The sequence below is a fragment of the Vicugna pacos genome, chromosome 13 (assembly GCF_048564905.1).
Source record: "Vicugna pacos chromosome 13, VicPac4, whole genome shotgun sequence".
NCBI lineage: Eukaryota > Metazoa > Chordata > Mammalia > Artiodactyla > Camelidae > Vicugna > Vicugna pacos.
The window spans coordinates 36,936,972-36,958,878 of NC_132999.1; the positions used below are offsets into that span (position 1 = coordinate 36,936,972).

Genomic DNA, 21,907 nt, shown 5'->3' on the forward strand with positions numbered 1-21,907 from the left:
TGGTTGGAAGAGTGTGTGGATGCAGTACAGCTGGTGAGGGCTGAGAGCCTTTCCTTCCGTAGCTGGCTGGGTATCTGGCACACCTGTCAGTTTGGTCAGACGTTCTGTTGGCCGACTTGCCTGAAGAACATGTGAATTTTCTAAGTTTATTTTTGGCTCTGTTAACTACTAGCAGCAGAAGATGGCACAATACTCATGTTCTAAAATTTAGGGACAACTTTCACTTATGTTTAAGTAAAACCAGATGGTCTATCTTTGATTTCTATTTCAAAGAGGCAAGGAATTTGTTCCTCTGGAAGAGTAGCTGGGAAAACATGGAAGAAATAAGCATTGTTTGTGAAGGTCAGGAGTGGGATTGGAATGAAAGCAAAAATGAACCTAGAGTTTTGACATTTTCTTCCGTAAAGCTGTAGTTTTCAATCACATGGGAGTGCTTTTAGAAAAAAACTGATCCCTGCATTCTGTTGTCACAGACTCAGATTTAATTATGTTGGGGCCTACGTATGGGCAGGACCCACTGTCCTAAAGGCTGCAGACAAATAGCACGGAAGACTCCTCAGCTTCCCTAGCCATCAAAGAAATCCAAAATAAAATGACAAGTAAGTAACTCATGACTATAACTGAGCGTTAAAAATCACAGAATAAGTGGAGCGAAAGAAGTCGGACGCAAAAGATTACAGGCAGTATGATTTCATTTTGACGAAATTTTAGGAGAGACAGAAGTCAGAGGAGTGAATGCCCAGGAGGAGGTGGAGGAGCAGGAGACACTGACTGACTGCTTAAAGAGAGGGAAGAACTTTAAGGGATAACAGAAATGTTCTGTATCTTGATTGCGGTAGTGGTTAGGTGGGTGCACACATTCGTCAAAACACATCAAATTGTACATTTAAAATCTGTGTATATGTAAATTATACTTCAATGAAAACAAAGAGCATTGGGAAAGTTTTCATCAGAGCCCTTCCCCACAAAAGTAGCACCCATGCTAAGGTGGATGCAGTGAAATTCCTACTCTCGTATAATGATGGCAAAAAATTTTGGTAGGATGCTTCTGAATGTTTGTTAATACACTTTAAGATCCATAACACCAGCTTTTGGACTAGTACTTCTATATCTAGGAATTTACTCTATAAAAATAGTTTTTAAAATGAAAAATATATATACTAAAATGTTTTAAGTATTATTCTGAATAAAAATATCAGTCATAGGGCCAGTGGGTAATTCTTCACTAAATCAGGGCTACGTTGTGAGGGTTGATTCCAGCAGGACTAGAATGAACTTGAGCTGTTTCGCTGAAGTTCTTGCTTGGGGCTGACCACTGGTCAAGGAATGAAACATACTGATTCAAACAGCGTTGCTTTGTAACCACAGGTCTGAGAAGTTTCACAGCAGTTTGCACCAGCTTGTCAGCACTGTTTATTGATCACAGTGAGGTTGACCATCTACACCTGGTCTGAGTGAGATCCCAAGAAGGCAGTGCTCCTGAGGCTGGTTACATACCAGGAATATGCTTATGGGGCCAGTAGAATGTAAAAACTCTCCACTGAGACTCCATTTGGGATCCCTGGTTATGAGGTGGTCAGTGTACATGCTGGTGGTTTCTGATCTGAGAGAGGAGGTGCATCCAGCCACAGTCCATACAGAGGGCGGATCCTGGAGCTCCTGCCTGGTCCCTCTGGACCCACTGCCGTGAGAGCCATGGGCTCTGTACTCTTGATCTGGCACTTCGTTCTCTCTGCTCCCCCTACTAGCAAGATACAATGTGGAAAGAGCTCTGTGTAGGTTATCAGAAAACTGAGGTCTAGTCTTAACTTTGTCAGCAGCATGAGCTGAACCATGCATAAACCTTTCTGGGTTTCTATATTTCTCAGTGGTATGATCATCAGAGCAAGGTAATGAATATCAATGACTCAAGAATTCTCTGCTATACAGCAGAGAGTTGTCTTTAAATCATTATCATTACTACTATCAACATAGTAGGTGGGTGAGAACATAAGAGAATAAAAAACTTCCATCTCTAAAAGGAACAAAGCAGAAAGATGCAGAGCTAGGAGTAGAAAGGTGGTTAATGGAGGGAAAAAAAAAACTAAAAATAAGTAGATTTGGTAATAGTAACAGCTGTGTGCTAGACACTTCTAAGTAAATGCTTTACATATACTCATTCATTTAATTCTCACAACAACTTTATGAGATAGGAATGGTTACTTTGCCCATTTTAGAGATGAGGTACCTCAGGCACAGAGAGGCTACTCAACTTGCCCAAGGTCACACAGCTAGTTCCTAGTAAAACCAGGAATTGTACCCAGGCAGTATGACTCCAGAGTCCATACTCTGAACTACCACACTACACTTCAGAGAGGAGGAGAGCTGGAGGAATCTGGTGGGATGATGGGCAGGAAATGGAAGAAAGAGAAGGAAGTTTGGGAACATACACTTTTATTGAACACCTGCTATATACCAGGGACTGTGGATTAAAAGATGAGTGAGACCATGGCCCATGTCCTCTAAAAACCTAGTCAGGTGAGGAAGACAGGTGTGAATCATATTATATCAAAACAACATGGCAAGTTCTTAAATAATTACAGAGAGTCCCATACAGAGGGCTAGAGAGTCACAAAGAATGAGAACCTTGCCAGCCCGGGCTGGGTGTGTCAGGAAAGGCTTCTGAGAGGAGGTGACTCTCAGTGGAAGAATTAAGAGTTGGAATGGGGAGACTGACTGGTCCAGGCTGAGGAAAAGGATGAAGAGCCTCATGGCAAGTGAGGGGGTGTATTTGGGGAAGAGCAAGAAGTTAGACACCATGAGAGCTCAATAAATAGCACTCCCCTTCTCCCTGTCTCTCCTGGAAAGAAACTGGTCCCCACACTTCTCTTGGAAAAGCCCTGAGGACAGAACTTCTAAGAACGAAGGAAAAGGGTATTGGCGTCCTTGAAAGGCCGCTTCAGCGAGCATCCCCTACCTAGGCCTGGAGCTGACGCCCTAAGACGCAGCTACTCTACACAGTGGTCTTCCAGAGGAAACTTGCTGTTTACCTCACGTGGACATCCAGCTGGTTTAAAACTTTCCCGTACTCTTGATGTAGAGCTTCCTTCTCCTGTTGCAGCCTAGACAGCTTCTCTGACAATTCCTGGTTGCTCTTGAGATGCTGAAAAACATTTAAAAAAAAAATGAGAACACTGCTGAATAAAGGTATGATATTTAGGGACCGTAAACCAGCAAAGCCTTTCTGCTGAAAAAGGCTTACAAGAGGCTTCAGCTTCTGAAACCAAAGTAGCTTCCTGTGCTTGTCTGCACTTTCAGAATTCCGGAAGCCAGCTGCTCTTTTCCTTGACTTTTGCCCCCCTACCCCCCAGCTTTCCACTAGTTTTGTAAGCATTTAATTCTATTCGTAAAAAAAGTCTTCCAGCTTGAAGTATGTAGAGTGCAAGCTATTTTCCTGACCCAACCCTGACTAATGAAGTATTTGCTTTTAGAAGTGGCTCCAGGGAATCTGGGATTGGTATCTGAGCTGTTAAGATTTGAAGGCAGTATTAATCCTGCCACTAATTCATGACAAAAGATCTGATTAAAGATCTGCCTGTGCTTTGGCAGATCACATGACTGATACAAAGCATGTTATAGCAGGACAGAGATCTCCAAGGAGTGGTGGGTGGGCTCTCACGTCTGGCCATGTTAATGAGCTTACAAGGAGAAAATGTCCAACATGGGATTTAGTTATTGGAACAAGGCACAGAGACCCGGACACTTCTTTCATATCAGCAGCAGGTCAATATATCCAAAATCCAAATCCCAGATTTCATCAAGTAGGTTTCAAAACTGTAGCACAAGTTGATTTCATAGCCTTGCTAGATCTCTTATGAGAAAAACAGTGCTTTATTTGGAAAGACATGCACATTTGAGAACTGGGAATGAGAACATCTGACAGGATTCCAATAACTTTCACCACCCTGGACCTTGAAATTCTACTGAGCCTCTCTTAACAGCATAAGCAGTCAGTCTGCTGCCTCAGATTAACCACCCTTGCCTTGAGGACTCTTGACTCCACCTGAGGCAGTTACCTGTAAAAGGATACCTATTGTTCTTAAAACCCATCCCTGCATTATTGCCACTTCTCTTTGCTTCCAATCCTACAACTAGAGTCAGATCCCAGCACCTCCTGGGGAGTGGGCTTTGAGTATAGAGACTGACCTAGGAGGACTGCCATAGTGAAATAATGGAAAGATTTTGCCAAATTAAATTGGCAGAAACCTGAGGAATATATGCAGGAATGTATCCATAGGGTGTTATACTATGGAGAAAGGAGAATAATATTGAACAGGCTGACATGGATGCACTTACCAGAGATTCAGGATTTAATGTGTTAATTTTAACATCTAGCGTAACTTTAATAGTTTGCTTGGTAGATGGACTGAATCTTGGACTCAACAGTGACCTATGTTAAATGACATTAAGATGCCATACTTCCTTGGCATTAGTGAGAGGAAGGAATCCAAAGTCTTAAGTATATAGGAAACTTGGAGTAGATTTATCATGAGTGACCTGCTTACCCACATCATCACCATGACCCACACATCACTTATAAGACATTCCTTTCACCAAGGCTTTGCCAAATACACTGGTGGGCGGGGAGCTCAGATTCCTTGAAGTTCTCTATAATATTCTACTGAGGATAACAGTGGGAGGTGCCAACATTGAAACGTACCCCCGATTTTAGTGGGGATGATGGTACTGCAGAGTGTCAGAGGTCAAATGGCAATGTTTAACTCTCAGATGCAAGGTGGGCATTATTACAGTTATTAGATAATAGGGCCAGAGATACAGCCAAATGGTTTGATTTGTAGCAAACTTTGGTTGTAGTTAATTGATCATAGTAATTACAGGACTAACATAGATGAAGAACCTATTAAAGTTTTACTTGAGTTGTATTTTTAAATTAATACATAAATAAACCCACCTAGGTCTGGTGAACATAGGCCCAACTTAAATGACAACAATGGAGAGTAACAGCCTTCTACTCAATCCCCAGATCTGAGCCAGTTCAAAGACCCAAGGTCCTTTCACCAGGTCAACTTCAGGAAGAACCTTGTGTATAACACTGCCACAAGGATGTGCTTTTCTCCCAAGCCATCCCCAAAGAGACCTGTGGCCTTTTACCCAGGTGACTGGGCATTGGAGAAAGGGAATTATAGAGACTTCGGGGGAATTACATACAGTACAGTGGTTCTGGGTCAACACAAGTACCTTGGAACCCAAAATGGGACTGAGGTTCACAATTCAGAGTGGGGGCTTAACAAAGTAAGGTAGAAAGTGGAGTGTGATCTCACAGTGTGTCTTAGGACATCTTCAGTGATTCACTGGGTTCACAGTGGGCCTAGTGGGTTTGTGAATCTCCTCAATGCTTATTTCCAAATTCTTGAATGTACGTCAGACTGGACAACCTGGAAGAGCAGACTCTCCTTGTTGACTTTCCAACCTGAGGAGTGAGGGCTATTGATGGTAGAAAAGGCCAAGTGCTTGTAACGCCTCTTCAGATTCTAGAATCCACTGATAACCATTCTTGCTCCTTCAACCCATTTATCAAGCAACCTCCAAGCCTGTACGGTTTCAGCGGTACCTGTGCTGGGCTGGGCTGCAGGGCAAACTGCTATGCCATTTGGGCTTTATCACCCAGCAGATCCAAAACTGCTCCAAGGTTCGGTGGCAGATGAGAAAGCAATGTGGAGCCTCTGGAAAGCTTTAGTTTAATCTTAGGATTTGGGAGGAAAGCCATCTCTCCTCCCATAATTACCACTCGCCTTTTGAGAAAGGTCTTTGCTTGTCTCTGGGTCCTGGTGGAGACTGAATGGTTGGCCATGAGAAATCAGGTGATCGAGTAACCTGTGCTGCCCTTCTTGAAACAAGGTATTCAATTAATCACCGAGCCTGTGAATTGGGCATGCACAGTAGTATAGAACTCCATCCTCTAAAGGAACTGCTGTGTCAAATGCTGCGCCTGAGCAGGTCCTAAAGGTTCCAAGCTGCATGAGCAAGTGGTACTTACTTCTACTGCATGGCTCCCTCTCTCAACCCAAACCTGTGACCTCGTGGGGAGTTCTCTGTGACCAGCTAACCAAGAAAGGATAAATTTGGGCCTGATTTACATATGATCCAATATGTAAGTATGATTTACATATGATTCAGTACAATATGCTGCAACCACTTGAAACAGGTCTGGGAAAGGGGTCTAGACTAGAAATGCAGTCCAACAGAATTTTCTGGATTGGTGGGAATGTTCTACGTCTGCATCCTCCAATATGGTGGTCACTAGCCACATGTAGCTACTGAGCACGTGAAACGTGGCTAGTGTGCTGAGGAACTGAATTTTAATCTTTATTTAATTTTAATTAATTTAATTTAAATGTAGGTAGCCACATGTGGCTAGCTGACACAACATTGGACAGTGCAGGCCTAGTGTGACAATACATGTTTCCTGTGTTTTTTGTTCATCAGAGGGCTTCTACAAAAGAGCTGGCCCTCAATCACCAGAGAGAAAAAATAGTACATTCTTCACTGTAGAAGTGACATTCTATAGATATCACTTAGCCTCTTTTTCTATCACCTATTTGCTTGCTCAGTGAGCTCATGTACAAACTGCATGGTAGCGGGAATATATTTTCTAAGGGGTCACCAATGCTAATCCACTCAACTCGCCAAAAGCAAAGATCAATTTGAGCAACTGATATGGTACCATCCACCGGGGGGGGGGGGGGTGGGGGGGGTGGGGCTGGGCAGTCACCTGGTAGCAGGTTTATTATACTGGACCCCTTCCACCATGGAGAGAATGGAGAATGACAGTTTGTCCTCAATGAAACAGACACTCATTTTAGATTTGGATTTGCTTTCTCTGTCCACAGTGCTTTTGCCAGGACCACCATCTGTAGACTTACCAAATTCTTAATTTCTTGTCATGATACACTGCCACGCAGCATGGCTTCTGACCAAGGAAATCATTTTACAGTAAGAGAAGTGAAACAAAGGCTCATATATATGAGAGTCATTGGTCTTCTCATATATCCAGAAAAAAACTAACCTGCAGAACCAGTGGAAAGATCTATGAAAGATGTAGATATGATGCTGACTAGGTTACAACATCTTTTAGGGTTCAGTGATGTCCTACAAGATGATGTCTAAACTTTTAACCAGTGACTGATATATGATGCTGTTTCTCTCAGAGCCAGAATATGTGGAAAGAAACCAAGAGATGGTATGGGAGTAGCTTCCTGAACCTACACCGCACTGGCAAAATGTGTGTTACTGTATTATTGATAGTTAACTTTATAATTAAGTTTTAAAGTTAGCATATCCATGTGGATTGAGGCTGAAGAAGTAGCAATTAACATTACCCCCAAATGACCGCAGAAACTGATGGACTTTGAGAGGTTAAGCGTGTCTTCATTTATATGAGTGACACCGCATCATTATTAGGTGGAGGCATAACGTTCTTCTTATTGTTTATAAAGTTAAAACGGGGTAAGGAGGCTTGTATGGACGCTACCTACACAAAGTGGACCGGCATTGCTCACCAGGACCTCTACTTTTCAAAGCTGTCCCCTGTGCTGCAAGGTTCAAAGTCTGAAAATGACCTTTCCCAGGCTCCCTTGACAGCAGAGTTTCCATTTAGTTTCTGCAAATGAGAGGCAATTGTACATAGTTGAGAAAGCACTGGAAAAGCCACTGTTCTCCTCCACCACTTCTGTGAGCAGATAGGGTAAGGGGTCCCCAGAGAAAGAACCAGGCATGGCTTTTTTAACATAAGAGAAGTCATTTTTGGACTGAGCCATTTTGGGATCTAAGCCTGGCCACAGTAGTTGCCCTTGAACCAGTCTCTGTAATTCAGCACTTGTCCTTGAATAGGTCTCAGTAATTAATGATCTTAAGGGAAGTGAAGGAATGCAGGAACAAAGGAAAAGCAGTTAAGAAACAATAGCTCAGTGATGAAACAGTTCTGGTTCCTCTTCAAGGGATATACAGAACAATCTGATATGCACTTTTGAGTCCCAACAAGGTTGGGGACAGAATGGTGATGCTGACTTTCCTGACTTCAATCAACTGAAGCCTGGACTCTGTTGACCTTTGCCCCAATTCTATGCTGAATTCTCTGCTCAAGATCCCTCATGAATATGCATGTACCCTTAGCTTAAAACATCCTCAGTATTGCTGGTGGGGAGACACCTCTTTGGGAAAGCTCCCCGATGTTCTCCTTACTTGCTGCAAGTAATAAATCCTTCCTCCTCCCGCTCTTTGGCTTGGTTGTATCTTAGGGTTTGATACCCACCAAGAGTCGAACCCGGTTTTTGGGTAACATTACCAGGTAGGTTAAAGGGCAGACCGCAGATGACACAATTGTAAGGGCTTCAGGGAGTTTCTGTAAATCTCCCACTTTGGTGCTGCAGGACTTCCCTGAGCCTTATGAACGGCTGGATTTATTGAAAGCCAGCAACAGTTCTTTCTGACCTTCTGCTCACCCCTGCCTCTCCCTTCCAGCAGTTTTGTAAGCATGTTATTCCCCGTGTTAAATCCCTTCTTGCTCAGAACACCTAGAGTAGATTCTGCTCTCCCGACTGAAGCCTGACTAAACTTAATGGGTGAAAATGCTAATGCTAGGCGTTCAATCATCATTAGCTGCTACGAACTATTACTTAGTTCTGAGAGAACAGGGAAGCTGAGCGGCACTCCTGTTTGTTTTCTTACCTCATTAGATGTTCTTTTTGCATTTTCCAGTTGTTTAAGTTGGGCCTCTTGTTGCTGAATTGTGGATTGTTGCTGAGAACTGGTCATTTCCAGTTGATTCTCTTTATCCTGTAGGAGTTTCACTTGCTTTTGTAGCTCATTCATATTCTGATCAAGGAGTTTCCTGAGGGCAATAATGTTCATTAAATTCCACTGTGAATTGCAAAGCTTTGCAAAAGAAACTCTTTGACCTAAAATTGAGGCAAGGTATACATCCATAAGATAAATCAGGGATCAACACCAAAGGAAAATCCTTTGTGACAGAAGCTTTCCCTAGTTTTATCTCTTGCTCCTCAAATAATTTTCTTATTTCACAGAGGAAGCTGTGCTCAGGGTCACACAGCTCCGACAAGATGGAGGCGGGCTCTTAATTCTGAATTCTGTTCTTTTTATTTGTCCTCTTTGGTTTACGAGTTGAATCCCTTATCTTCTTGGTTGAATACAAGATTGTTAGTTACAAACACTACTGATACTAATGCTCACATGTTAACACTGCTGCAGCATTCCCCGTTACGCTTAAGATAAAAAGTCCAAATTCTTTAATATGGCTTGTGAACTAGCTTACCTTCCCAGCCTCATTTTCCTGCCTCTTCCTCTACCCCCAGACATTTAGTTCTAGGCAAAATGAACTTTTTTCACTTCCTGTAACAAGTTGTCCTCCACCCTTCCTCCTCCCCTACAGCGCCAGCCTTTTCCCCATCCTCCCCTGAGGCCTGCCTTTGCCTAGTACTCTCCACTTAGCTTCCTCCTACAAACCACTTCACTCCCAGCTTAAACAGTTTTCTTTGAGGAAGGCTTTCTTGAGCTTCTTAGACCAAATTAGATGTCCCTGCTATGTGTTTCTGGAACCAACTAGGACCCTATGAGACCTTCCAGGGACAGACTCCTGGCCCCCATATCCTCTGCTGTAGCTCCTCTCCAAGTACCCCGATAACAGTATCTCTTGCATATTTCCTGAGTTTTTCAGATGCTAAAAACAACCACCAAAAGGAAGAAATTAACTACTTGATGATCATGAGCAGTAGTCCCCAGACCTTCTGGCACCTAAGGACTGATCACCATCAACCAACCAAAGAACTGTGCACAAGATGGTCACACACCCTGGGATGCCCCTCCTTCATCTGGCCTTTAAAAATGCCTTGCTGAAACCCTTCAAGGAGTTTGGGGCTTTTGGGTGCATGAGCCACCCGTCCTCCTTGCTCAGCCTTGCAATAAACCTTTCTCTGCTCCAAGCTTGGATGTTTCAGTTTGGCCTCACTGTGCATCAGGCACATGAACTTGTGTTCAGTAACTTTACAAGAGCAACCTTAACCTCCCTTACTGTGTCACTTATCATACTTTGTTATAGTTGCAAAGTCTTATGTATCAAGATATTAATTATAAAATTATTTATAACAACACAAAGTCTAAAAAACATTTTACATAAATTATGATACAGCTATGTAACAGAATTGTATGCAACTGTTTAATATAAAACTACAAAAGCAGTAACAGAAAGGTGGAAAATCACAAAATATCTGGAGATTAAACAAACATACTTATATCTAAATAATAGGTGTCAAAGACAGAGAAAAAAATGTGACAATGAGAGTGTATATGTCCATGAATGTCTGAAAAATTGTGCTGAACACTGGAATTTGACACAGCATTGTAAAATGATTATAAATCAATAAAAAATGTTAAAAAAAAGACTCAGAACATTATCCTGTCACATAATAAATGTTTAATTAATGTTAATATTGAATGAATATATACATTTTCAAAATGGTTATTTTAGTGTATCTAAGATTTTGCACTTAATATCTCAAGATATCATTAAGTTATTTTGAAGAAAAAATTTCATTCTTTGGATAAAATACAGTATCTTTATTTCTCTATAACAGAACAATTAAGTTGTTTCCAACTTTTTAAATAATAAAGAGCACTATAATTAATGTATTTAAAAAAAATAGGTGTCAAAGAGAAATCTTAAAATTATTTTAAACTACACATATTTTATATGAAAATGAAAACAGAACTTACAAAATTTGTGGGATATGGTGAAAGCAGTGCTTAGAGAGAAACTTATAGCATTAAATGCAAATATAAAAGAAGAATGAAAATCAGTAAGCTTCCACCTTAGGAAACTAGAGAAAGAAGACTAATATAAGTCTAAATAAAGCAGAAGAAAACAAATAATAAAAACTTGAGCAGAAATAAATAAAATCAAAAATAGGAAAACAATAGAGAAAAACAATGAAACCAAAGCTGGTTCTTTGAAAAAAAATCAATAAAATTGGTAAACCTCTAGCCAGGCTAGAGAAGACACAAACTACTAATATTGGAAATGAAAGAAGGATCTTCATTTCACTACTGATTCTGTGGACATTAAAAGGACAATAAAAGGACAATGCCTACAGGTTGGATAACTTAAATGAAATGGACCAATTCTTTGAAAGACACAATCTGCTAAAACTTAGCACGAGGAGAAATAGATCATCTGAATAGGCCTATATCTATTAAAGAAATAGAATCAATACTTCATAACCTTCCAAAAAATAAAGCACTAGGCCCAGATGGTTTCAGTGGTGACTTCTACCAACCAAATGGAAAGAAATGATTCCAATTCTCTACAGTCTCTTTCAGAAAAACTGAAGAAGAGGGGACACTTCCTGACTAATTCTATGAGGTCAGCATACCCTAACCCCCAAACCAGATAAAGAAATTACAAGAAAGGAAAACTGTAGACCAATCTCTCTCACGAACAGGTCCAAATCCATGATGTGGCTGGTAGGCTCGACATGACCAGACCTAGCTTACCTTTCTAGCATTTTTTTGCCTCTTCTCTAATCCCCAAACATTATATTCTAGACAAAATGAACATTTTTCACTTCACTGAAGAGGATGATGAATCTGACAACAGTAACATCAAATATTAAAATAACAACAATAACATCTTGGTAGTAGTGGCTTTGTATGATACGTCAACTTGGCTAGGAATTCCTTCCACAAATTTTGGGTTAGAGCAGCCTACAAGAGATCTATTTGTGCCAGATCTGGAGGGTAGAAGTGAAGCATTTTGCTTTTACACTTGGCAGGTTGGAGCAGGTGCTTCTGTGGCTCATACCGATGCTGCTTCTCTGCTGTTCGCCTTGGCGTGAGCCACAGCTGGGCCTGTAACTGCTCTACCTTCCCTCCGATCCTCCTCCACCTTCTCCATCTCCTGGGCCATGTGTCTCTTTAGCTCCTTAATGAGGGGGACCAGCTTCTCCTTGACGAAGCAGGACACCTACTCTATTAAGGCTGGAGGCAATGAGACTGACATGGCTTCTACTCCAGCCTCCCAGGTTCAGCCTGTGCTCATGGGTTCAGCTCTCCCTCACTTCCTGACTTGACTATTTGCCCTGCAGACTTGGAGCTTCAGCATAAGAGGCAGACGACAGCCTTACAGATGTGTAACCCGCTCCCACAATTGCATAAGACCAAATCTCTGTAACAAATTCCTTATACACATTTTCCTCTTTCTGGTTATACTTCTCTGACTGAACCTGGACTGATACAAGTGCTTACTATGTGCTAGACACTGATATAAGCCAACTGCTAATAACTCATCCAATTCACATAATGATGCTATAAGAGAGATGTGGACAGGCCCTGAGAGGATAAGAAACTTGTCCAAGATGATGCAGCTACTAAGTGGCTAATAAGATGCCCATGTTAGATTGTTAGGTGAAAAATGCAAATTCCAAGCAATATAGCTAAAATGACTTAACTTTTCTTTAGCAAAACAAGAATAATAAAAAACATATGCAAATGCATAGAAAAAATTTCGAGAAATACGTAGCACCCACTTAAAGTGGTTATTGATGAAGGGTAAAATTCTGAAGAACTTATGCCTTTTATTTTATATAGTTCTTTAATATTTGAAATTTTACAATAAGCAGAGATAATTATAATTACACTTTGCTGGAATTTATCCCAAGGAAATAGAGGACATGCAAAAAAAATGGGTACAAGGATATATATTATGCTATTCTTTTTATAGGCAAGAAACTGGAAAAATGTAAATGTCCAACAATAAAGGATTGAGTAAATAAATTATGGCATATTATTAAAATAATATTCTAGAAGAAAGTTTAATGCAGGTAACAGATTATACGAGTTTAAGTGAAAAAAGTAGGTTATAATCTAAATATCTATATTGAGGTTGCTTTCTTCAGGTTATAAAACAACGTGTACTAGATAGTCCCTTTTTTGAGGAAAAGAATTTCCCTACGTATTTCATTTTCCTATACTTAGTTTAAATATTACTTCTACATTATTTCTTCTCAGCCAATCTTCACACCCACAAAAAGCAGTTTATCACTATTCTCACTTCAGACATAGGAAACCAGGTTACAGGAAAGTTAAATAGCCCTTCTCCCATTCAGTTCTTTGATTACATCTTTTGTTTCTTTATAAACTTTACACAGCTTTTATTTATTTATTTATTTTTGAGCAAAGGTAGATTTATTCAGAGAGATACACATTCTATGGACAGAGCAGGGGCCACCTCACTTAGAAGGGGAAGCGACCCACACAGTTGCTTTACAACCTGGTCTTTGTAATTCTAATTACCGACATTTTGGGGGGTTGTAAACCTGGTGTTTGTTTTTTCTGCTGACTCTCATTCATGGTAATCAGTTTCCTTGTGTTATTTGGTGCTTTTTGATTATAAGCATATATTTGATTAAATTTAATATATGGGAGTCCTTAATATCTCAATTGGGGTTGCTTTCTCCAGAGATAATTTAGATTTCTTTAATTAGGAAGCCAGGAGGCTCCTACTGCAGAACACCTTAGCTCTTTCAAGATACCCAGCTTAACACCAGAGTCTCTGGTCAGCTAGCCTACCCTGTGGCAGACGTCCTCGGCTTCTCCTGAACCTGGAGCTGATAGTTTTATCTGCCCCTTGACTTAGAAGTTGGAGTACCATTCATTATTTTTGTTTTGTCTCATTGTATGTTTGGCCATAGGGCTTTCTCTTGCTCTGTGAGCAACGCTTTAAAAGGTGTACTAATTGCAGTTCACGCAGGATCCAGCTGTACCAGCACAGGAGGCGAGCACCATCCCGGTAGATGTGGCTGTGCTATTACACCTAACTGTTCATTATCCATTCATACACCCATTCACTTACTCAAACATTCATTTATTCACTGTATCTTTACTGAGCACCTACTGAATGCTAGAGCCTTCAAGTAGAGATGAAAGTAAGTTTAGGAGCTTCATAGTTTATGTGAATGTCTGTATATCTCTTCAGTAGTTAGAACCATATTTTTAAAAGATACATGTGAATCATTTTTGTTTTGTTTGTGGGTGAGGCAATTAGGTTTATTTATTTATTCTTAGAGGAGGTACTGGGGATTGAACCCAGGACCCCATGCATGCACTCTACCGCTGAGCTATACTCTCCCCACCAAGATATATGTGAATCATTCGAGTGCTATAGAAATAAGAAGCATTGGTTACTGAAGTTTAGGGTCTACAACAAGGTCATCCAAGTAATGTGGGGCCAACTTCAAAGTCCAATGACCCCCATACCTGGGCTCTCAGACATCTGCCTGTGATCCCTCAACAGATATAGAACATTCTTTACGAATAGCCCTAGGTAATGTCTAATTTCACAATAGCTCAGGCTTGTTCATTTCAGACCATGTCTCCACTTTATCAGAGCCATATCCCACTGCCCTTCACTGACCCTAAACTTCTTACCTCACCTACAACCAATCAAAACTTCTGTGGTACCTGATGTAACCCTCCCTCACAAAACACCTCAACAGTCCACCCTCGGGGCTCACACAGGCGCCTCTAGTCTGTGTGGCCCACTGTTGTCTATGGCAGTGCAACCTAATAAACTCTCTTCCTATTCTCATCCTTGGCCTTTGGTAAATTCTTTCACCACCTGAGACCCCAGCCTGCCTTGTTCCACCACAAGTAAGAATCCTAGTAACAATCAAAATAATTTTAGAGACAACTATGACAGCTCCTATCTTGTACCTGCGTGTTAATGATTAAGAAGTCTGTAAAGTACTTGGATCTTCTTTGAGGAAAATCAGCTGACAAATAACAAAACACAGACCTCATTCTAGTCTTCATTTTGTGCCAATTGTGTAGAGTTAGAAAAGCAAATCCCAGAGTATCATATTTCATAGGCAACCCATTCATTCAAGAAGGTTTACTGGTGTACCAAGTGTGTCCCAGAACAGGAAATAATCTCTGCCCTTAAGAACTCCACACTCTAGGGTGAAAGGCAAACCAGAAAATAAAGAAGCTAGAACACAGTATAATGATAAGTGCTTTATATATGAAGTTTTGCAACTGAGCTTACTTCAGTGGGAACACAGGAAACACAGTGGTGACTGACACTGCAGGGAGACTCGGCCACAGCCAGCCCGAGGGGAAATGACATCTTTGTTCCTCTTACCTCTTCTGCTGTTCCTCCTCATACCGCTGCTTCATTTTAGCTTCATTTTCCATTGCTTCCTTTATCCTCTCCTCTAGCTGCTTCCTCCTCAAAATGCAAGTGTCTGTGAGACAGACTTTATGAGCATGTTCTAATTTCTGCTGCAGATCCAAAATCTTAAATGAAAAAAGTTTACAAATAAAGAGAATAGTGTGACCTATTTTCCAACTAGGGAAATAACCACATAAGTAGCAAACAGGAGAGCGAACATAAAATCTCATCTAAAGTAAAGAGTGTGACTAGATTTATTTTCATTTTAGAATTAAATTACTTAATTTTTGCAATGTGTGATACATGCATAGTTTAGCGTATGTGTGTGTAAACTAAGTGACAGTGAAGTCTCCTTCCCGTCCCTGTCCTGTCTTCCTCCCCATTTTCCTCCACCAAATAGGTAACCAGTGGTATTAGTTTCTTGTGTACCCCTCCAGAGATTTATTTATGTATCTATAAACAAATACTATATATAGTTCTCCCTCACACACACATTTTTTTACACAAATAACAGCATATTACATATACTTATGCACCTTGCTTTTTTAAAATAGCAATACATTTGATGATTTTTCCCTATCATACATAACATATAGACATTTCTTCTCTTTTCAGTTGCATACCATTCCACTGTAAGGATAGACAATTTTACTAAATTTTACGAAATCCCTACTGAGGAACATTTATCTTGATTCCAATCTTTTGCTATCATAAACAAAGTTTTTAGAATACTTTATGAGATGTGAATTTGCTAGCGCAAAGGTTATTATTATTTGTTAGTTTAGTGGATAATGCCAAACTGTTTCCATAGGTATTAGACCAATTTACACTTCTAACAGCGAAGTGTGAGAGCATTTAGTTTCTCCCCAGTGTGGCCAGATTTATGAATAAGATCTCAAAACAAAGCAGAAGTCTCTTGCAAACCTATTAGCAAGTTACCTAGCACCAGTAGTGCATTCTTTAATGCCCTGGTAGAACTAAAATAAAAATAAGGTTTATGAGTTTGAAAGAGAGACATATTTTATTTTAGAATTTACATGTTAGGTTAAAATTGTCATTAAAATTTTTTCTGTTAGATCTCCTCTCAATCTGTTTACATAAATTTTTTTTTATAAGCCCTTGTGTCTCCTAAAATTGTCACTAGAATGTAGTAGGTGCCCAATATGTTTGCTGGAGGAACAGGTCTCAGTGGAATAGCTGTTCTCCCTCTGTTGTATTCCTGATGCAACAACAAATCCTTTACAGTGGTCTAGTGCCACGTTCCCCGCAAACATTCAGTGGATGCCAAAGAATGACAGTCCTCTTCTAAGAGAAGGCTTTCTGCAGCAGTCCTAGGTCCCTGCACAGCCCGCTCACCACAGGAGAGGTGAAGATGTAGAACGATTCAAGGTTAACGCAGTGGGCAGCCAGTCATCTGAGGCCAGCTCAAGCTCCTTTGAGCGGCCCCATTTAGTTCTGCCTAGGGCAAATGCTTACTTAAAGATATTCAAGTCTTAATTCCTCTGGTGAAAGTATTACGCCATTGGCTTCTCTGTCAAGGACAAATGCCAAACTTTGGAACCTGCCACCCAGCTTAAGAAAGAAAACATTTCCAAAACATTTGAAGTCTACTTTGTGATCTTTGATCATTTCCCCTTCGTTCCCCACCTGAGAAAAACCAATATCTTGAATTTTGTGTTCACCATTTTCTGGCTTTTTCCTTTAATGATACGACATGGTTTTTATTTTCTACTATTTTGTACTGTTTTGACATGTGAATCAATGGAATCCTACTGTTTTCGGTGACTTGGTTTTTATTCAATATTGTATTGAACTACAGCATATACTTAGAGTTACATTCATTTTCAGTGTTGAACACTATTATGTAAACATGCAATTTACACCATCTCACGTCAGGGGACACTTGGGTTGTTTCCAGTTTTCTGCTGTTTGGAACAATGTGACTGTGAAAATGATTGTATTTCTGTTTCCAGATACATAAGTGCCGTAGAATAGTTTCTCTAGTGTTTGTGCCTGGTGGTGGAAGTGCTGGGTCCTATGGCATATACATCTTTAGCTGGACTAGATACGAATGCCAAATTGCTTTCTGAAGCGTGTAGACTAATTTACTCTTCCAACTGCAGTCAGAATATGAGTTCTTGTTGCACAAAATCCAAATCCAAAATTTACTGTTTAAATTTTTAAATTTTACCAGTCTATATATTTTATCAATAAACTTTTAAAATGCAGTAATAGCATGCATATGGTAAAGTGTACGTCTCTTACAACTACTCAATTTATATAACTACCTTTTCCGGACCGAGGTAAAGAATATTTCCAGCACCACGGGAGATTCCCTCATGTCTCCTTCCATTTCAGATCCCTCATATAGACACCTACTACCCTATCACCGTAGCTTAGATAAATGAAATTACACAGTATGAACTCTTTTGTGCCGGCTTCTTTAGCTCAACGCTAGGTTTTTGCATTTAATTCAGATCGCCGTCATCTCCTTTTTGATGTTTATTTTATATTTATGTGGTTTGATGAAATGACTTATTTTTAATGAAGATTTGACTCTCCGACAAACCCACGGATCAAAACGTGCAAGTGTTACGTACTACTGCCACCTGGTGTTAGGCAACCTAAAATGCAGGGGCAATATTTCAAAACAGTTCATTTCTCAACACACATCCCTCCAAAAATTACAGAAATTATACAAACAGCCAATCCAGCAGGAGAGGAGAATAAGTCTCTTAAAATTTGAAAGTAAAAAACAAAATTCATTTGGTCTCCATCAGCTCTTGAAGTTCATGTTATACATTTACTGAAACCTACCTTTTTGAGTTCACGCAGTTTTTATAAAATACACAATCTTTACTAGATTTGTAGAAGTAGGTGAAGTCAAAAGAGAAGAAAGCATGGGAGAGTACAGAAAAACCCTAGAGTTCTATCAAGTTGGCACCATATCTATTTCTTAAAATCCCTCTGGAAGCAGGATTTCAGTAGTAATAGCCAGTGCATGCTGTTATGAGGATAATTACCTTTTCCTCTCCATCAGCAACTTTAGATTTCTCCTGAGCCAGCTTTTCCTGCAGGTTGTTCTGTGATTTAATGCTCTGAGCCTGTTTAAGTACTTCCAGCTCCAGTTCCTTGATTTTCTGCTGACAGTGCTTCCACTCTGCCGTGAGTGAGGAGCATGTCTTTGTGCTGTCTAATAACTTCTCCTGAGCTTGCTTTAGTTCAATTTTCATCTAGAGGTGGGGAGTAAATACAAGTGACAAAAGTAAGTGTGGGAAGAATGTGAACGTGAGCCAGAATGAGCTGCTATCAAAGAAGTGTAGTCCCCAAGAGCTGACAAACACCAGTGTCACGTGCCTGGTTACCTCTCTGGAGCTCCTGCGTTTTAGTAAGGTTTGCCAAAGTGTGTCTAGCCAGATAGCAGCTGGACAAAGGAACTTTCCTAAGAGTTTCTATACATGCATGGTCTCAACAGTTTCCATCCTTTTCTCCCCCTGTCTATTCCAAGCTGGCTTTCATTCCCACTACTTCATGAAACTGCTTTTGCTAAGGGCACTACTGGCCTCCCTCCCCATTGCCATCGTAAGCCCAGTGGACACCTGGCCTGTGAGTAGCAGTCACTAACCCCATCTCAGAAAGCTCTCCTCTCTTGGAGTTGGTGACACCAAGCTCTCCTGGCTTTTCATTTCCCTCTCTGCTGTTGCTTCTTGGTTTCTTTGGTAGATTGCTCTAGTGTACCCAACTTCTAAGTACTATCAGACTATTCCAGGCCTTGAGAGTGAATCCTTCTCTCCCTAGGTTCATTCCCATGATTTCAAACACCACTTTCATGCCAATACATGCAAAGATTGTGCCCACATCTCCAAAATTATTCTCAGTCTTCCTGATTTCAGGAGATGATGTCACCATCCAAACTTTTGTTCAGGCCAGTGACCTGAGAGTCATGCTTGAGCTTCCTTGCCCATCATGAGCCAGTCCAGCATGTGCTGTCACTCTACCTCCACATGTCTTGCATCAGTCCACTTATGTCATTTGTGTCACCAACCTCATAGAGATTATCATCGCCTCTAGCCTGGGCCGTAGCAATAGCGCTAGTCATACCGCTTCCATTTTTACTCCTTTCTAATCTGTTCTCTCCACTGAAGCCATTCAAAAACATAAACTGAACTACTCGACCCTCCTCCTCCTTAAATCTTTCTGTGGCTTCCCAACACTCCGGGAACATATGGCCTTGTATGATTAAAATCATCTTGTCATCCCCCTTCTTCCACTGACTCCTGTCACGTTGGTTTCAATTTAGAGTTTACAATGAGTAGAAGAAGAAACAAAGACATCAAAGGAGAAACTGAATGTTGGAATATTTGGTGTATTGGATTTGTTCAGGATTATGAAACTTATTATAAACAGAAAGTGTTCATAGGCTTCATAATATATTGTCCACTTACTCCATAGGCCAAGAAGGCCACAGGCCTCTGAGACCTATGATCACCGATCCCAGAAACAATGCTTAGCATTTTGGCAATGCTGGTAGTGATGAAGTAAGACAACAACACTGGAGCAAACACTGCTGTGGTCAACAACATGTGCATCTAGGGTGGTTACATGGGTAATCACTTTGCAACAATTTTGTTAAACTACATTCATGCTTTATGTACTTTCTGAGTATTACACTTTACAGTAAAATGGTTTAAAAGCAACAAATTAGTACTCTGGATTCTTAACCGGTCTTATAAGTATGCCTAAAATTACCCATAGACACAAAGTTTGAACATCTCCGAGTGTATTTTAAAAAATAAGCTCTAAGTTTGCAAAGATGAGGTTCCAAAATGACCCCAAATTGAGGAAAGGGCTAATATGGAAAGATAACTCTACACAGGAAAGGCAGAAAATGACCTAGGTTTAAATTCTGACTCTACAACTTGTTAGCTTTGCCATCTTGAACAGTTTTCTCATCTATAAAATGCTAAGCCTTCAGAGTTGGGAGGTTAACATGAGATAAAGTGGACAAACTGTCACTATAAGGTCATTGGCTATTGCTTATGACTCTGCTTAGGTACCTGGCTTAAGGGACCAGCCAAAAGACTGATATCTCATTACTAAAGTGGCCAATATTTTACCCCACCATGAAAGAGATTAAAAACAGAACAAAAAATGTCTTCTCCTTTTATCAATCTATATTCATTCATTAATTTGACAACTATTTATAGGGTGCCAACCATATATAAAAGGTAATGACTGGTTGCTCTTCTGGTCATTGCACCTTGAAAAAGATGTAGCATTGTTTGAGTACACTCAGAGTGGACAGTTAAAATGATCTAAGAAATCTGTTTGAAGGGAAAAGTAGGAGGCTGTCCTACAGGGAAATGTGATTTGGAATTTAATTTAAAATTACAAAGGCTTGGGGGGAAGGTATAGCTCAGTGGTAGAGTGTGTGCTGAGCATGCATGAGGTCCTGGGTTCAATCCCCAGTACCTCCACTTAATCAGTCAATCAATCAAGTTACCTCCCCTCTACCTCCAGCAAAAAAAAAAAATTAATTAAAAAAAAACTACAAAGGCTTGAGGGAATGTGATCAACATTCAAAAAACCATAAAGGGTGAGGATAGGGAAGAAGTTTATCCACATAATCCTGGATGCTAGAACTTCTTAGAAGGGCTTCCCATGCAGTTTTGAGATAAATGACTATTTGTTTTCCTCTTTGTCTCTCCTACTAGACTGTGAGTTCTTAAAAAGTAGAGAACTTTTCTTAGTCCATTTTTATGTCACTTTTTGAATAAGGTCATTGATCCTGCTGCACCAGGGGTGGCAAACTTTTCATATAAAGGGCCAGGTAGTAAATATTTTAGCCTTTGTGGGCCGTATGGTCTCTGTTGGAACTACTTAAATCTGCTGTTGTAAAGCAGAAGCAGCCATCAATAATACGTAAATAAGCAGGGATGGCTGTGTGCCAATAAAACCTTATTTACAAAAACAGAAGGCAGGCAGGATTTGACCCATAAGCCAAAGTGTGCTGACCCCTGCACCATGAAATAAGAATTGTGTCTGTTTTGCCTATCATTGAACCCTCAGTATTGATAAGATTGCCTTCCTGGTGTAGGACTGATGCTCATAAATATTTGTTGAATGCTGAATTCCAGAACCCTGGATAGGGGCTTACAGAAACTAGGTACCTCACAGATTATAATTAAAAGAAAAGTTCTGTTTTGCATGGTGGTTCATTCTGAACATTTATGTGGTTCATAAAATTTAGATGAATCTATGGATGGCAGTTCTACATAGCTTATTTTAAAACAAGCACACCTGGGGGAATGTTCCCCTAACTTTTTGAGGCACTCATGTCAGGAAGAACAACTTTGCTCTCATGATTTGCACCTTGGTGCAGCTGATACTTGATTCAACCAACCAGTAATAACGAATGCATCTATTAGGGATAAGTATGTCTCGAGATAGAATTAGGGCAGTATCACCAGAGATTTGGTTTAGGTCACTGACATTTAGTAAGTACTGAAAGTTCTAGGAATGATTTAAGACCGCGTAACTGAAAAACCTCATATTTACAGGCTGACAGCACACACACCCCTTCAATAATAGAGAAACAACTGAGCTGCGTACCTACTTGGTAGGGAAAAATTAAAGGAAGGAGTTGCCAGATAGTTCACACAGTCCACT

General features: G+C 40.3%; 1 protein-coding gene and 1 long non-coding RNA gene across 2 annotated transcripts in view; one reads left to right on the forward strand and one right to left on the reverse strand.

Moving 5' to 3' along the window:
• CCDC30 (coiled-coil domain containing 30) overlaps positions 1 to 21,907 on the reverse strand; it is a 104,771-nt gene that overhangs the window by 17,374 nt on the left and 65,490 nt on the right. The window contains exons 10-13 of the mRNA XM_072974643.1: positions 18,262 to 18,471; positions 15,209 to 15,363; positions 8,728 to 8,890; positions 3,030 to 3,142 (exon numbers count right to left, since the gene is read on the reverse strand). Of these exons, the coding sequence (XP_072830744.1) occupies positions 3,030 to 3,142; positions 8,728 to 8,890; positions 15,209 to 15,363; positions 18,262 to 18,471 (641 nt within the window). The remainder of the gene's footprint in view (positions 1 to 3,029; positions 3,143 to 8,727; positions 8,891 to 15,208; positions 15,364 to 18,261; positions 18,472 to 21,907) is intronic.
• Positions 512 to 9,998, forward strand: LOC140700690 (uncharacterized). The gene is made up of 2 exons (XR_012079219.1): positions 512 to 599; positions 9,726 to 9,998. It is a non-coding gene; the product is annotated as an uncharacterized lncRNA (long non-coding RNA).